At 39.0% G+C, this 17699-nt stretch overlaps 1 protein-coding gene across 1 annotated transcript in view; it reads right to left on the bottom strand.

Annotated features, from left to right (window-relative positions):
- LOC134532615 (carbonic anhydrase 13) overlaps nucleotides 1–13525 on the bottom strand; it is a 74553-nt gene extending 61028 nt beyond the window's left edge. Inside the window, exons 1-2 of the mRNA XM_063369197.1 lie at nucleotides 13425–13525; nucleotides 9975–10231 (exon numbers count right to left, since the gene is read on the bottom strand). Of these exons, the coding sequence (XP_063225267.1) occupies nucleotides 9975–10008 (34 nt within the window). The 5' untranslated portion in view covers nucleotides 10009–10231; nucleotides 13425–13525. The remainder of the gene's footprint in view (nucleotides 1–9974; nucleotides 10232–13424) is intronic.
- Nucleotides 13526–17699: the final 4174 nt, after the last annotated feature.

Genomic DNA, 17699 nt, shown 5'->3' with positions numbered 1-17699 from the left:
TAACTCGTCGAAAGTAACAAGAGCGGACAGTGCTTAATAAACGATGTATTTACGATACGAGTCACGGCTGTGTTGACAGACCACGTGTGTGGTCCGACACCAGAGTGTGGGAGTGGGGCGACTCCACGCTACTGTGGGTGTGGGGCAGTGTGCCTGGCGACTCCACGCTACTGTGGGTGTGGGGCAGTGTGCCTGGCGACTCCACGCTACTGTGGGTGTGGGGCAGTGTGCCTGGCGACTCCACGCTACTGTGGGTGTGGGGCAGTGTGCCTGGCGACTCCACGCTACTGTGGGTGTAGGGCAGTGTGCCTGGCGACTCCACGCTACTGTGGGTGTGGGGCAGTGTGCCTGGCGACTCCACGCTACTGTGGGTGTGGGGCAGTGTGCCTGGCGACTCCACGCTACTGTGGGTGTGGGGCAGTGTGCCTGGCGACTCCACGCTACTGTGGGTGTGGGGCAGTGTGCCTGGCGACTCCACGCTACTGTGGGTGTGGGGCAGTGTGCCTGGCGACTCCACGCTACTGTGGGTGTGGGGCAGTGTGCCTGGCGACTCCACGCTACTGTGGGTGTGGGACAGTGTGCCTGGCGACTCCACGCTACGTAGTCGCCACCGCGTTTTGAGGAAAAGTGACGGCTTCCTGTCTGCGCACGTACTTCAGGGCGACAGAGGACAGACACTTCCTGTTCGCCCGCCTTTCGCCGGGAAGCCTACGATTCACGCCGATTATTCAACATGCCCGAACATTACCGAATACTGGCCTTCGGGTGTCTTCGGAATTCTTTTGTTTAGGTGAAAAAACGTCTGTTTTAAATGCCGGACATAAACAAATAAAGGTAGGAAGTTTCATAACAATAATACAAATGAAGCCATTAAAACCAAGACTAATATTTGAGTAAATATACGAACATTCTTACCTTTTACATTCGTCTTGCAATGCCATTAAATTAAAATGCGATGCAATTAACTTAAGATTAATTTGTTGTTCGGATATTGTTGCGCAAGTAACAAGTAAAAAAAAAATACGTGAGTTCCTACTGTTCATCCTTCGTCCCGGTTTGTTAGGTCAGGTCAGCTACATTATAAATACTTTAAAACTAAACACCCATTAAAAATAATTCATACTATTTTTAATGTCCTCTTAGTTTGAAAGTATTTATAATGTAACTGACCTAATCTAATCAGCTATTTTAAATAATTAGGCATTCACGAACACACGGAAAAATAAAAAATGCGTTTTTTTACCTAAACAAAATAATTCCGAAGTCACCCGAAGGCAGGTATTCAGTAATCTTCGGGCATGTCGAATACTCTGCGTGAATCGTAGGCTTCCCGCCTTTCGCCATCGCCGCTGCACACCCCTTTACCATCCCGACCTATGCCTATACACACGGTGGCGAGCGAGTGGACGGGTAATATCATTACCATGCTTTACCTCGCACTGAAGATGGCGAGGACGCTGTTGTGACGTCATCGCGCCTCTCTTCTCCCGTCTCCGGCACTCAGCACCAGACAAAAAAAAAAAGAACCCATTGAGACGGGCGGCTCCGAGGAAAGGGAATAACAAAACAGCTGATATGCATAAACAGTCCTTGAGGCACGAGCAGGCTACGTGGCGGCTCCATGCGCACAGTGCGGCACAGCGTTGTTCCGAAATCTTCTGCCAACTGCACCAGTGCAAAGCACTTGACGTCGCCGCATCCCCACTAGGAACCCAACGGAGGAATGCGATACCTGGGCACTGCCCGAGGATGCAGTAGGAGTCACTAAGCTGACAGCTGTTTTGGGGCCGTGCTGTCCGCGGCTCTTTTCTACTCTGTCCAACTCTTCTTCCAGATCCATCCTTCTGTTTTCCCGTAAGCCTCCTGCTTGATAAGTGCATGAAATTTTGCATCCCGCATGTCAAGAGCCCAGGGTTTTCCCTGTGTCTGTGCAGGTTTTACCTGGGCTCAACTTAATCTAGTTTTAGTCTAGTATAGTCAGTGAGGGGAGTCAGTCACGGCGCCAATCGCTGCCATGGCTGGCCAATTCCCCCTCCTAGCACATGATGCATGCTACCCCTCCTGCATGGCTAACACCCTGCATGATTAGAGCGTATGGGCTTCTGCCTGAGACGCACTTAAGTCTCCCTCCCTAACCCGGAACCCTCCCCAACACACTTAGTTTTAATTTATGTCAGGAAAAAAAAATTGTCCGCGGCGAATGTGAGGAATCAGGTGTTCGCTAGTCACTTACCTGCATGCACGGGGCAGCACAAGTAGTGCCCTAAGAGCACACACGCAGACGAGATGTATCACACGACGCGCAGTGAAACTGGCACGCGCTAGGAATTACGTTCAGAACACGAGGCGACCGACAACACAGGGCAAAGCTTTCACGTCATCAAAATAAACTATTATTTTGACTTCCCTAATCTACGCAGTGATCATGAAATTTGTCGTGCTGAAGCGTGAATTATTACAAATATGTATATATATGTATATACAGTAAAGCCTCGTTTATCCGAATCTCTGGATAATCCGGATCAGATTTGTAGACATTTTGTTTAACTTTCACATACATTTTTTTAACTACGTTATCAAGAACGTAACTATAAGTTCGCCACATAATCTTTTTTCTTTTTAGTTTTATTCAATGGGCAGTTTTGCATATATGGTAGAATTATGTTAATAACATGCTTTTTATTCAGTTTCAAGAAAGCGCACCAGCTAACAATCATGGCGTACTTGGGGGTGTCAGCCCGACACAGCTCCAGCTTAATTATCGATGATAAAGCGTTTTCGTGACAGTGCTTCATTCAAACGCCATACATGTTTGAAACAGAAGAAAGAGGACGAAATCTTTGTTAGGAAATGATGTGAATAGTTATTTTTTTATATTTTTTTAATATCTTGTAAAAAATATAGGGCATGTAGGTATACTATGAATCTTTATTACAAAACTTTCGTAATGAACGACAAGTCTGCTTATTTAAGGATTTTGTTTCACTTATTGCCCATATTACCTCGATTATCCGGATTTTCGATTGTCCGGGTTGCATTTGGTCCTAGTTAGTGATTTAATTGTATTGTTAAAGCTGCCAGACATCAGAGACATTGTTTTCGGTGGCTGACTGTAGAGTTCGCACTACTAGTACTTTAGCCCGAGGAACATCGAACATGGGACATGGATGGCAGTCTTCCCACTACACTCACAATAAGTATATGTTTTACGTCAAACACAGCTCAGATACTTTCAATAGCCGATACTTATATGTTTAACTGAGACACTGTTTTGGTAATTACGAAGATGGGAAATGGTTTTAAATAATTCGTGCTTATACCATTCAAACGATTTCAGAAACTATTCACGACGAAGAAATGTTTTCATTTCAAAACAATGTCTTAGGCTATCTATGCTTAAGTGTAATATCACTCGATTAACGATAATGAAACTATTGGCTGCTAAAGTTTAGCTGCAAAACTTCAGTAAGGGGTGGTTTTCTTTCAAGTCTCGTTCATTCCGTTTGAACTTGTAATTTTTCTCGCAGTGAAAGTGGACATGTCGAGGTTGTTAACCTCGTTTCCTGACGCAAGCAGTGTCTGTCGTGAGAGGCGCGGGAGAAACACCACTCCTGCAACCACAAAGCTAGGAAGAGAGTCGCAACTCTTTAACTAACGCTCTTTTGTTTTCTCTTTGGAACTCAGCGAACTGTGCGATATTTACAGGCAACTAACTTAACAACCTAAAAGTAGTTAACTTTTTGAAAGATTGTTGGGCGCGATGGGAATAAAATTTTTGAAGGCTCCATATTATCAATGCCTATGAATACATTGCAGTATGTCTATGTAGCCTATTGGCAAAATATGTTTCACTGTAACTCAATGATAAGGTGATATATGCAGAACAACAAAATCAGTCTAGAAAAATTCTCGAACACATCTAATCTATGCATAATATAAAATTAAATAAAATTTTATTATAATCAATCCAAGCTTTGATATTTACTAAAAAAAATTCTTTATAGTTTGAGTATTTCAACAGTGAAGAATACTATTTATTGTTATTTAATCAATATTGATTGATTATTTCAACAGTGAAAAAAATATTTTTAATTAATCATTATTGATTGATCAATAAATATTGATATCCTGAGCATTTATTTTGAAAAGAGTAATAATTTTGTTGATTCATGTTTATTTAGAAAAATGATCTTCTTTCTCTCTTTTTCTCTCGCTGCTGGTTTACTTCTTATGATATACGAGTCGAGGTTTGAATTGACAAAGAAGTTTCTCTTCTATCCCATATACCACGTTACATGCGCTATTTTTTTTTATCTTGTCGTTCGTTGCTGGAAATATTCACCATAAATGTTTCAAATTATCCGAAACAATTTATTAAAGTGCTTTCTTTTGTTTCAAAACTTAAAAACCGCATAGCCGTAAGTGATGAAAATCATAACTACAGGATAAATTGGAAAAAAAAAAAAAAAAAAAAAAAACATGCACACGTCTGCACATGTTTATTTCTTTTCTACCAAGATAATTCAACATAGTCAAAAATTTTCCAAAGTATAATAGTTTGAAATTATACTCAATAAGCCACTACGTTATTACACCATTCCATAAGTTATGAACTAATAATGTCTGTAAAATTACTTTTTTTTAAGGTATTGTGTTTGAGAAATTTCTATGTTTTAGTGACATTTAAAGATAAATTTTTGATGTTGGTACTTCGCAACCACGCAGTTTTTTTAGTGGCCATATTCCGCCTGTACAATTGCGCCCCCTGCCTGCCAGACGCAAGGCTTCTCGACTGTTGCCACCATTGCGCCATGTTGAAAATAACCTCAGCTTTGTTTTCGCCCGTAAGAAAGCGTTAAGTGGGTCTTATGGCCGCCAGGTCGGGAAGAGAAAATGTCGTGTCGCTAGCGCATGCGCCTCCTCAACTCCAGCCAGTGACGGCCCTAGAACTTTGCGGGGTCCCGGGCTAATTATTTATGCGGGGCCCTAATAGTTTTGAAAGAGATCTTACCGGGATGGCTTGGAAAAAAAAAGGGGGGTGGGGAGATATGTGTTAACCCCCACGGATGAAGGGGGTATGCAGGGCCGCAACTAGAGTCTCTGGCACCCGGGGCATGAATGGATTCATGCGCCCCCCCCCCCCTCTTTTTTGGACATACCACACCAATAAAGCGGGGGGTCCGGGGGCCCTCCCACGGAAAAATGGTGCTATTTAAGCATTTTCCATACCTAAATGTAACAGTTTCTGTGCTACTGTACCTTCCATGCATGAACCCACTATGTCCATAAAGTAGTCCGCATAATCACTAGACTTGTTCATTCAATATGTTGAGACATATTGTAAATACAGATTAGACATTCCTGGCATGCAAGTTAAAAAACTTTTTACCAGTTACCAGTTTTAGTAGGAATTACAATGCAAGCGATTTCGGCGCCCCAACAGCTTTGCGCCCGGGGCGTATGCCCCGCTTGCTCCCCCCTAGTTGCGGCCCTGGGGGTATGGGTCCCTAGGAAAATTTGGAAAAAAATGAGCTATTTAAAAAATAGCATTTTTAAGCCAACCAAAACTTAAATTTCGACGACGATTTTCTAATTTATCTTAAAAATGTTGGGTAGCCTTTTTTTTCCCCTGTAAAATTACACCTGGGTTGATTTTTAAAAATTCAACCGATCAAATTCCTGTTGAATTACGTAATTATATAAGCGAAAAAAATTTAAAAAAACAATTCTAATATTAAATATTTAAAATTCAATTGAAATCGAAAGGTATTGGCCAGCACTTTAAATAATTTGCTAATAAAAATTTAATTCTTCCTTTAACCATCAACGTCCACAATGGTTTACGTAAACATAGATAAAAAGCAAAGGGAACAAAGGGATGCCGGCTTGGGGCCCGGTGTGTCCCTGGCTGGAGCCGCCACCCACCGTGAAGGGGAAGGGGGGGGGGTGCTCGCACGCCGCGGGCGACGATGGGCCCCGGTGATTACGTCCCCTCGAGCGCTGAGGTCTGCCCGCCGCTTTCTCCCGCCGCGACGACTGCCCAGCGCTCTGCCGCACGAGACGAGACCAGACGAGCTGTCTGCTCCCGCGGCGAGCCAGAGGGCAGCCTTCTTTTCACAGACGAGAGAGACAAACGCCCGATCGTGCATCTTCGGGTTTTTTTTTTGTTCACTGTAAATAAATATGGCGGTGTTGATGAAAGGATACTAATGGCCAATTAGGTTAGGTCAGCTACATTATAAATACTTTGAAACATGGTGGACGGTTGATTTGGTTAGGATAGCTACATTAAAGATACGGAAAAAAAACATTAACTTCGGGGAACTTCGGGTTTTGGCTCTCTCGTCTGTGGAATAAAGGCTTCCCACGAGACGAGACGAGCTGTCTGCCCCCGCGGTGAGCACAGCGCCGCCGCGAGCCAGAGCTCCGGCCCCAGGGGGCGCAACTTAACAGGCGGCACGTGGCCGCTAAAATAACGTTTCAAGTATAAGGGAAACACGGAAACTTCTCAAACAAAACGACTTAAATGAAAAAAAAAAGTAACTTTACAGACATTATTAGTTCAGAACGGCGTATTAACAGTGTTGAGTGTAATTTCTGACTGATATACTTAAGAATGTTAATTTTGACAATGTTGAACTGTCTCGATAGCAATTAAAAAAAATCATGTTTCCCACGCACAGGCATGTGCTCGTGTGTAGTTTTTTTTTAATTGCAATTGAAACTGTAGTTACAACACCCATACTTTGCTGCTATGCAGTTTTTAAGTTTTAAACAAAAGATAAAGCACTTTATAATTGTGTTTTGGTTGTTCTGTATTTCAGAATAGATAATCTTAAATATTTATGATTAATATTCCCAGTAACTAACGGCCAAAAAAATAAATCAAAGTAGCCAAAATTATTATTATTATTATTATTATTTTCAAAATTTAACTTCTTCAAGGTTGTTAGGTTGCCTCTAAATACCGCACATTTCCTGGATTTCCAAAGAAAATAAGAGCGTTAGTTATAGCATTGAGTTGCGACTTTATCTTCCTTGCTCTGTGCTCCGGACGTGAACCAGACTGTTCCCCGCGAGGCGCGGTTGCCAGTTCCTCCCAGGTACGAACAGATTTTATGAAAATCAGCTCCCAAAGGAGAGTTACGGGGGCGTTAAAAACCAAAATTTTCTTTTTTTGACGCAACAACGTCTAATAAATCGATGAACGCCGGCTGCACGCACGAAAAAGTGTCCCGTTACGCTCATTGTACGCTTGCGCTGCATCTATCTCTCTTCCACTCGATTGGAACAACCATCGATTTGACTTTTTCGAGGCACATTAAACTTTAAACACTCCCATTCGTTTCCTACGTTTCCTATCATTGTCCTATCCTTAACAGAATAACACAGATTGGAAGAAGTTAAATAGCAACCATGCATAAAAGTTATAGTTAAAATAATCTGTTCGTTAAAGTAATAAACATATTTGAATTAATGAGTGCAAATAAAAGTAAATTTATCTATTAAATTGTAGATTTAATTTCACTCCTCCTTTGTATCCATGCAAAATAGTGATAATTCAATAAAAATGATTCAATTTTATTCATAAAGTATGCAATCATTTCATCAAAGTTTTGTTATAACTTTGTCACGTTAAACTATCGTCCGAAAACCGACTTTACAAACAAATTTTTTTTTTCAACAGTAATTTCTATAAAATTTAATGTTGAAGCTTTCTTCATGTCCACTGAAACGGCTATTGCAGTGCTGTATTTGTACATCTGTGTTTGACTAAAAGAAGACCCTTCACGATGTGCTTAGCCCGGGTAACGCTGGGTACTTCAGATAGTATAAAATGTACATTTAGCTTCACATGAATGTTGAACATATATTATTGATTAGTTTATATTTGAATTCAAATAAGTATAATAATTTTCACTTTTTATGCACAAAATAATTTTGGTAAAATATTTTTCAGAGAGAAGTTAACAAAGAACCACAGTTTATATTTGAACAGAAACGTTAAGGTGCTTTATCACAAAATAAATTGCTTGTAATCCGTCCTACAGTCTCTCACGCTTAGTTTACTGTACAGATTACCTAAATGGCGTCCACTGTTGCCAAATTGATACCACCCGGCTAAACATTAAACATATAATTTTGTATACCATCGTTAATTATAGTTATGTTTTAATATATATTAAAATTTTACTATTTTTTTTTTAATTTTCTAAGATAAAATAGTGTACACAGCGGCAGTCATTCTAAACGAAAAATTAAATTCTAAAAACCAATGAAAATATCACAGAATCTTTTTTTGTAGTAATCGGCCACTATTAATAAATAAGTTTTAATTTATTTAAAATATGCGCTGTGCTTAAAAAAGCCATCATTTTTAATATTAAAAGTAATAAAAAGTTTGTGACAACGGTTGAAACCAAAAATGGCTTATTTCAGCTACGTTTCCTTAGAAGTAAAATTAGGATATTATCAGATGATGCTCTTGAGAAATACAAGAAGAAAATGTATTTCAATAATTGTCATTCTTAATTTTTCCATACAAAATACGTTTAAAATAAAATAATTTTAATTTAAAAAATCCACTATTTTATGAAGTTGTCTCAAACTTTTGTACTCTGTGGTGTATATCTGGCAACGGTGCAAGCCGAAACAAGGACCGTACTAATGGCACAAATTGTGCACTGGAAAAAGAGAGTAAATGCACATTGCGAACTAGGGTTGAGATATGTTATACATGATAAAATACGCCGCCAAATTGTACACCACTGACACTGCTCCGAGGCTAACGTCGAGATTTGGAAACTTGCTAAGAGATTGACCGCAAGTGTTACACGGCTTGACAGACTAAATTGCCCGATTGGTGGCACAGTCATTAACCACAAAAATTAATGCAGACGTACGACCACATAAATTTTTGCGATTCCTTTTTTTCTTTCTCTCCAAGCACAGTTCCACTGTGATTTAACGATCAACGTTATCTCAGTGTTAAGTGTTCGCTTTGAACAAAATAACTTCAGAATTGTAAGTGTTAATCGTATATAATTTGATAAATTTAACAACCTTTGATTAAAAAAATTATCAGACGGTATCGTTTTAATACAGAAACGTAAATAACAATTAAATACTTAGTAGGGCCCTACTATTCTCAGTTGGAAAAGTAATTTGTGACAGCTAAGGGAAGTCGCAACACTTAGGATGAACTGACCAAAACAATGGACACATTTGTCAATCTCAACCACGGTTACAAAATGACGTTAATCATCGCTCTTTTAAAAGTTTGAAGCCTGTTCTCCAATACAGAAATGCGCGCGAAGACTGCACTCAACTTGGCCTTGGCATTTCACGGTGCAGCCATGAGCAGGCGCATTTCACAAGCACGAGAAAACACCGTAGCAATGATTATGGGCTGACCGGTGTCAAGTCTTCTCCGCTCAAGCAACACTTTGGTTCATCGCTTGCGATAAGACCGTGAAAAGTCACCTAACGTAAACATCAGCGCGTGCGTTTGTTTACGTTTGGTACGTCAACAGAAAATAGCGATCGTAAAAATTAACAATAGTTGTAAATTTACGATTTTACCCAACGTAAAAATTGAGAAGTCGGGCAAAGTGCTGCAGTGTATTAGAATATAATATATTAATATTATCAAACTACGTCAACACAAAGATAAGTTTTATTAGCAGACACGGACATAACATGTCAATGCCGGTGGAAGCCTACAACTTATCTAAGACTCGGAAACTTGAGACAAACGTGTTTGCAATACGTATACACATGCCCGTGGTAAAATAGGAGAATCGTCCTCCTGGTGGGGTAAGACAAGCAGTTCGTTTAGAGACAATTCTTATAAAAACAGCTGTTTAAAGTTTACATTACTCGGCCGAAGCAACATCCAAGTGTTTTGTTCTAGTAGTAATAACGTTGTAAGCCAATAAGTTCAGCTGTGGCGAGGTGGGCGAGGCGGCACTCACCATTCTCCTCGGCGTACCCCCAGTCGAGGTTCATGCTGCTGCCGTGGTCAGCGCTGGCGGCGGAGTGGCGACTGGCGAGGCCGGCTGTCTTCAGGCGGCGGGCCGCTGTCACGTGGTCTGCTGCGGCAGGGTGTTGTAGGGGGGGAGGGGGGCCTCCCACCACCGCACCGCACCGCACCGCCAGCAGATCCTCAGGAGCCGCGCGGCGCTATCTGCGCGCCTCGGGCGGGCAGGATTACCGCCCGATTACCGCGAGCCTACAGATAAGTCAGTCGCCTGCCATACTTTTCGCCTCATTCGCGAGGAATATGCCACCACACCTGCCCAGAACAATAGCTTCTTTTCAAGAAGCTGCCTGCTAAAACGGGAAGCCTAAGATGCACGTAAAGTTCTGCAATTCCCGATTACACCCGAGCAATTCACCTTCGGCCAACCTCAGATTTATTTATATACATTTATATTTCTCTTTTTATTTTAATGTAGCCATACTAACCTAACTAACCGTCCATAGTGTTTTAAAGTGTTTTAATGTAGCTAACGTAACCGACCACGTTTAATATTTGAATTCATTTTTTTCTGCGCAAAAATAAAAAAAATCCCGAAGATGGCCGAAGGTGAATTGTTCGGGTGTAATCGGGAATGGCAGAACTTTTATGTGCATCTTATATTTCGTAACGAAATGCCTAGTTTGTAAGTCATTTATCTTTTTTCTATTTTAGTTTCTTAGTTTTTTTTTAGGTGCTGACTGGCGGCGGAGTGAGTGGTCAGTGCAACCACTCACCACCAGGGGCGCTTGCGTCCCTGGTCACTAAATCCAGTCCTGGATAAAAAGCAAAGCGGACTACGCATGGTAGACTCTTTTCTACTCTGTCCAACACTTCATCCAGACCATCCTCTGTCTCCTGTAAACTCCTACACGTAATGCATGCCAATTTCCATCCCGCATGAATGTGCCCAGGGTTTTCCCTGTGTCTATGCAGGTTTTACCTGGGCCCAACCTATCTCTAGTTATAGTCTAGATTTAAGAGTGAGGGGAGTTAGTCATGGCGCCAATCGCTGCCATGGCTGGCCAATCCCCTCCTAGCACATGATGCATGCGACCCTCTCCTTGCATGGCTAATCCCAGCATGACTAGGCGTATAGGCTTCGGCCTGAGACGCACCTAGGTCCCTCCCTAACCCGGACCCCTCCAAAATACACTTAGTTTTAGTTAGGTTAGGAAAAAAAAAATAAATAAATAAATGTGCATCTTAGGTCTCCCCTGCTTCCTAAACCATGCTGCGTTTCATAGATTTCATCTCGCCATTATATAAAAAAATATAGTTTATGCATTTGTTTCCAAATCATTCTTAATGTCGCTATGGATTATGCATTATCAGACAAACATATAGGCTAACGTTTACTGCTACGAGATGATATATCGCCAGTGCCGGTGAGACAACATGTGCTGACTCCAGATTCGCCCAGACGAGTCATCACGTTTCGGCATCCAAATCATACTCACGTAAATGTTAGAAAGGAATTTCCAAGATGTCTTGCCGTACTATATAATGGAGTTGAAACGAGTAAAAATGATGACATTAAGAGTGTTTATTTTGCGAATTTTCAACATCACTAAAGTATAATTAGTCATCTCACACCCATCGATTTTTTATTAAAAAAATTCCCGTACAAATACCCATAGCAAACTTTTCAGAATTTACTTTTAAATTCCAGTTCAAGAGGGTGAAAAAAAAAATCTATAACTGGCTTTAGAAACGGCAAGATCCATCTTAGTTTCAACAATGTTTGTCTACAACTATTTACACTCATTTGATTTTTAAATTTTGCTTCGTTAAAACATTAATTTAACGGAATGTTTGAAATTAAATACTGACTGCTACAAAGAGCTTACCGTATGAAGTGATTGCATTTAGTAATTTTGGGCAATGTCTACAATATTAATGTTAATAGTCATTTGTTATGGTCTTTATAAATGTCTCAATGTTTGATCCATACTTTGACGATGGCAGTATGTAATAATAATAATAGATTAAGAGTGTGATGGTATAAAATAGGTTAATATTAATATGGCGTATTTTGGTTACAATCTCTCCTTAAACCAAAAAAGTTTCGCTCATTCGAATAAATTTTTAATTTAGTATTTATTACAATTATTTTCAAAGGGATGGACTGTTTTCATGAGTATAACCTGCGAGAAGGCCTGGTGACGAACAATAGTTGGGGACTGCACTGCGGCGCGGCGTGGGTGAGTGCGCGAAGGAAGCGGACAGCGGCGGACAGAAGAGCGAGCCACTGTCGAGCCAAGCTCCAGTGGAAAGTGTTAATGTTTCAATGACCAGTGTAAGACTAATTTTTTTTAGACAGAGATCTTGAGTGCATTAATTTAAATTATGGTGTATACATTAGTAATAAATAAAACTGAGCTAATTAATTGGGCTTTACCTTACGAACCCAGTTTTCTCCCCAAATTATACTCGTAACAATATTAAATACTGACTACCGAGTACTAATTTAATTTAATTTTTGCTACAGTAAATTTCAAAATAGTTCAGCGTCGTAAATAAAAAGGAATTATAACTTCTAATGCGCGTACACAAGTACGCACCTGAAATGCTCACTGCGGGGCCCACGCTGAGTGCTCAGCACTCGCCTCCCAGCGAGGCTGTTCGGGTTCAGTTCCCAGTGAGGTCACACGCAAGTGGGAGACGTGGCGGACGTCGCCGTGCGGCTGTGGGTTTCCTCGGGGTACTCCTCTTTCCCTCCCCTGTTAGTTCCGTCAGTGCTCTGTCCTCACGTCACCACGACCCCGATGTGGACGAGATGTCAAGTCCACTCATTCATTGACTCGATGTCACTACTTTGTCCCGGTGAGACATTTCATACCTAAGTGTCTATATGATGTGAAATTATATTTACAATAAATTTAGACGTGTTCGAATTTGCTAAATTTGTTAGCAAGATGGACACGTGACTCGATTTCATATACGTATTTCGTAATTATGCTGCGTTCTTTGTATCCAACAAAACACAAAAATTACAACAAAAAAATCATCTCTTTTTTTTTACCTTTAAATTAAAACGTGTCTCTCTTATTCTAGATATAAAATTTAGGTGTGACGATAACAACTAATATTTAAATTACTGCAGTTAACTATGATACTTAAGCAAGTTTTTACTATTATTTTAATGAAGTCTATAGTGGTCAATTATTTAGTTTCATTAGAGGAATTTGAGAGACATATATTTAATAAAATGGCGTAAGATATCAAAGAAAAAAATAATAATATTTGAATGTTTGGTAGTAATCTCGTGGAAGTGTTGTTCAGAGTCGGAATGCAACTAACAAGATCACTATTAAAAATTTAGAAACGTCCAAATAAAACGATCTTAGAAAAAAAATCTGTTTTGTTTAATATATTAAAATTTATTTATTGGATATTTAGTTACCTGTTTACGGGATCAACTGAAGCTATATAAATTTAAGGACATTATAGCACACAAAAATTTTAAACTAGGTTATTCAAAAAACAAAACACTATATATTTACTAATAAACATGAAGCCTAATTACTTTGTATTATTATAGTCTCTAATAAGTTCCATTTCTACTTATACCATGTTCTGTGATAATAACACTAATATAGCTTCCTTTTTATCAGATAAAAACAATTAAAGTAAATTATACTTACAACGGATAACTAGGGGAAAATAATTTGTGTACATAAAGGAAAATAAATGAAACATTGTGATTAAGTATTTTATTCTGATAGTTTACCTATTTGTTTAAAAGAGAAAGTAAATTAAATTTGAATTTCGAATTCGACTCTTACAAGAGTGTCTTGAAAGCGAACACAAACCTCAAGAGTTATGAATAAAACAATACACTATAAAACACAGAATTTAAGTTTTCAATAAATATTGGATCCATTTTTTTAAAATAAAAAAGTGTATCCATATTTGGAAAATAAATTATTAATTTTGTATCTAAAATGTTTCCAGAAGTGCATGTAGCTAGTAGCAAGTACAAACACTTCTTTCGTATCTTTTTTTAAGAGATTAAACGTCATTTCAACTATGTAGTGTTTTAATGTCTGAATTTACCTATTTGAGATATTTTCCTTGAATATTTTCCCTCGAATATAAAATCTTTCGAATGATAATGAAGATTTGAAGGTAATTGAGTTTTTGAGTAGCCAACCTAATAAAAATGCTTCAAGAATGAAATAACGGTTTCCTGAGAACAGTTGGCGCCGAGCGCAGATTCCACCAATACTGGATCAAGAATTATTCACTCAGAGTCTTAGTTTTAAAAGCATCCAGCAAGATCACATGATTCAGTCACAAATGTTTATTGCAATATTTAAATGGCAATTATAATGGTATATTGCGTTATTTCAAAGACATCTACACACCGATAACAGCACAAAGAGATGCAATACGAAGTCTGGAGTCCCCTCGAAGTATGCCGTCAGCAATGAACTGCTTCCCAGTTCCATGTCTCAAGAGTTCCCAGCCCTAAACAATTTGTTTTTCAATTCTTTGTAGGTAACACATTTCATCTACATATGCCGCTCAAATAAATAAATAGAAAATGTGTACTTACGTCATAAAGTGATCATTGAAGAAGCTATGAGAGCTTGAAATCGAAATTTTGAATTAATTGTTAATAAATATTCGGTAACTAATTGACATGGAACAAACAAATCCTGGAAAATGATTTATGTTAGGAAACTCGCCGACGCAGTCCATGGCATGTTAATGATAAAGTTGGATAAAAGCTGGAGAGCGTCACACGATGACAATGTATTTTGCAGTAGTGTGAAGCTAGTTTACCTTCAGTGTAGGCAACACGCCTAACACCATAGCGGTGCTGGTTGCATACCTGCAGGCACTTACGGTAACGAGGTTTGCTGACTTCATGCGATAACGTTCAGACAACTCCTCACAGTGGAAAGTGTTGTTATTACCAACAAAAGTTTCATATAGTATGTGGTCTTTATTAAACTAAACGGCATTGCTTTTTTTTTATATAATTCAGTTGAATGTTTTCACAAAAATGCATTTAAAATTTTTTTTCTAGGACGCATATTCTCAAAATCATTACTTCATGCCTTATCATACATATATCTAATCTTTGTAACTGTGGTACCAAATGTATCACGAACTTAAAACAAACATCTCTATACGCGTGCTGTACCTTAGCGAGAGACAGATGCATAGTTCTCCTAACGTGCTATTGTGCCAAAGGCAATAAGGGTTGACTCTAGTGTTCGCATGAAAGACCTTTTCGCATCTCTGGCAAGCAACGGAGCTGATAAATTGAGCGGCGAACGTTGTTTTGTGATCCACTTTTGTTGTCATGGCTAGAACGGGCAACGAGGATGAAACGTTTGACCGATCTTTCTGCACCATTTAACTCTTGGCTTAGCACGTGCCGTGGTGTCAGTGCGAATGGAGGCTTTAGGGTGAGCGGGTTGATGCAGTGGTAACACACCGGCGCGGCGTCGGCTCCGGAGAACCCAGCTGGGGATACCTGACCGAACACCCGGTTTATGGTTCTGTTGGTTTCCCGAAGTCACTCTAGCTAAATGCGGTCCTCAGTGTCCATTATTTGTGATCTCCGTCTCCAGGAGACTTGTTGATACAGCTATACGACACGGGGATTCCTGCATCTACTCTCCTCCAGACCGAACACAACACTCACAACCCGAACGTTTACAAAAATTAACGACTTTCCTTTGCCACAAGTGGCTGGATGATTGGCGAAGCTCACAGATGATTGCTTCTTGTGGTATATGACCTTGACCCCGGGAGGTCAAGAAGAGACCGCACACTCGACGACCACTCAGCGGTCTGCGGCAGACGTCTGGCGGCTAGCAGCATGCCGTGATTCATTCTGCGTTTCGTAAGCGTAAGTTTTCAGCGTTCTTCTAAGTTCGTAACTTTCACTGCAGTTATTACTCAACAGTAAGCACACTGGTTAAAATAATTAAGCGCGGTAAAACAAAAGAAAGCCAAATTGTTGAATATTTGGTCGATTATCTTTGCCATGGTTTAAAAAAAATTGGCCGAATGTACACATCAATTTAAGTATAAAATTTTTAGCCAATTAAATTTTATAACGAAATAATTATATCTACTTAAGTTTTTGAACTGAAGGAAAGGTTAGAACATAATAATCTAAAACTAAAAAAGTTATAAGTAAAGTGAAATCTCTTGTAGGATTTATTTTGTACAAAATATTTTTTTGGACGAAAATAAACATAGCTACACAACCATTTTTATTTTTTTTATTTATTTATTTTCATATCCATTAAATGAACTTTTGATACAGTAACAGTTGAAACATAATACATGTTTTATACTATTACACGTAGAAATATTACACATCCAAAATAAAAGCACCGAATTCCAATTTTTGTTTCAATTAAAATTACAAATAATTAAATAGCGATGTCACTGCAATGTGAACAAATATTAAATAAAAACTTTCTGTAGTAGTTTACTCAAAGAAGTTCATGTTTAATAATCCCGATGGTTTAATTAAGTTTCTGAGGTTTTTTTTTTATGAAATAAAACATTTATGCTCCTGATTAACCCTGATGTAAGCTATTACCAAGAATTCTGTACTTAGGAGTACTGTAAGTTTTAATAAAATATGGTTGTATTCAAATAATGTGAATATTTCTCAATAAATAAGCAAGTCTCACAAAACTAGTGTCAAGCTCTTTACATATTTTTTAAAACTAGTCTATACTTATATATAATTATTGTACAGCAGGACTGTACGCATGTTTGCAGAAAATCAACTAAAAAATTGCCAGACTAGTTATACAAATTATATTTCACTGTTATGAAATTACACAATTCATGTTGAACGAAGAACATAAGAATACATAAATTTGTTCGTTACCGAGGTTAGATGTTACTGCACGTACTGCACGTGTTAAGGACACACGAAACTACAGTAAACTCATAGAATAACACCACGTCAGTGTTAAGAAGACTGCAAGTATCCGCTCTACCACTCTGGTTCTGGGGTAGAGCGCCTGCCATGTGACTTGTAGGACCCGGGTTCGCGCCCCGGCTCCTCCAAGGCGGATTGCCCAGACAAAATGGTGGCATTTTCTCTGGTAGGAATACAATTCCTTATAACAAGTCAGGCTACCAAAGAAACGGTAGGTGTAACAGAAAAAAACCTTCCAGGTGGCTTCCAAATGGGGAGCCAATTTCTTTTCTTGGGCTCCCCATGCGGTGGCCATTCCGGGGGTTTCTCCGGGGGAACGGAGTTTTGAAAAAATATTTTTTGTAGAGTTTTAGTTTTTAGTAACTGTAGCATTATCATTCCAAAATTAAAAAAAATTGCTTTTGTTCATAAAATATTTTAATATCGGTATATATTTTCTTGAAGTATTATTGACAGTTACCTATATTTTAGTGATAAACTATTGACCAATACCTCTGTTATGTAGTATTTTAAACGTTTTTGACGAAAATATATATATATATGCACATGAATTTTATTCCTAAAAATATTATTTCTGAAAAACCACACAGTTTTCAATCAGGACGATCGTCTTTAACACACACAGTATTATGTGTATGTATATATATATATGCTTTAATTATCTTACAATAGACGCTTTAAGTCAAATGTGCAAATGCAATTTCATGATATAAGGTGTTCCGCAAAGTAGTAGTTTATCTCAACTACTCTTTAATA

This window comes from Bacillus rossius, chromosome 6 (assembly GCF_032445375.1).
Source record: "Bacillus rossius redtenbacheri isolate Brsri chromosome 6, Brsri_v3, whole genome shotgun sequence".
NCBI lineage: Eukaryota > Metazoa > Arthropoda > Insecta > Phasmatodea > Bacillidae > Bacillus > Bacillus rossius.
This window is presented reverse-complemented; position numbering and strand designations above follow the sequence as displayed.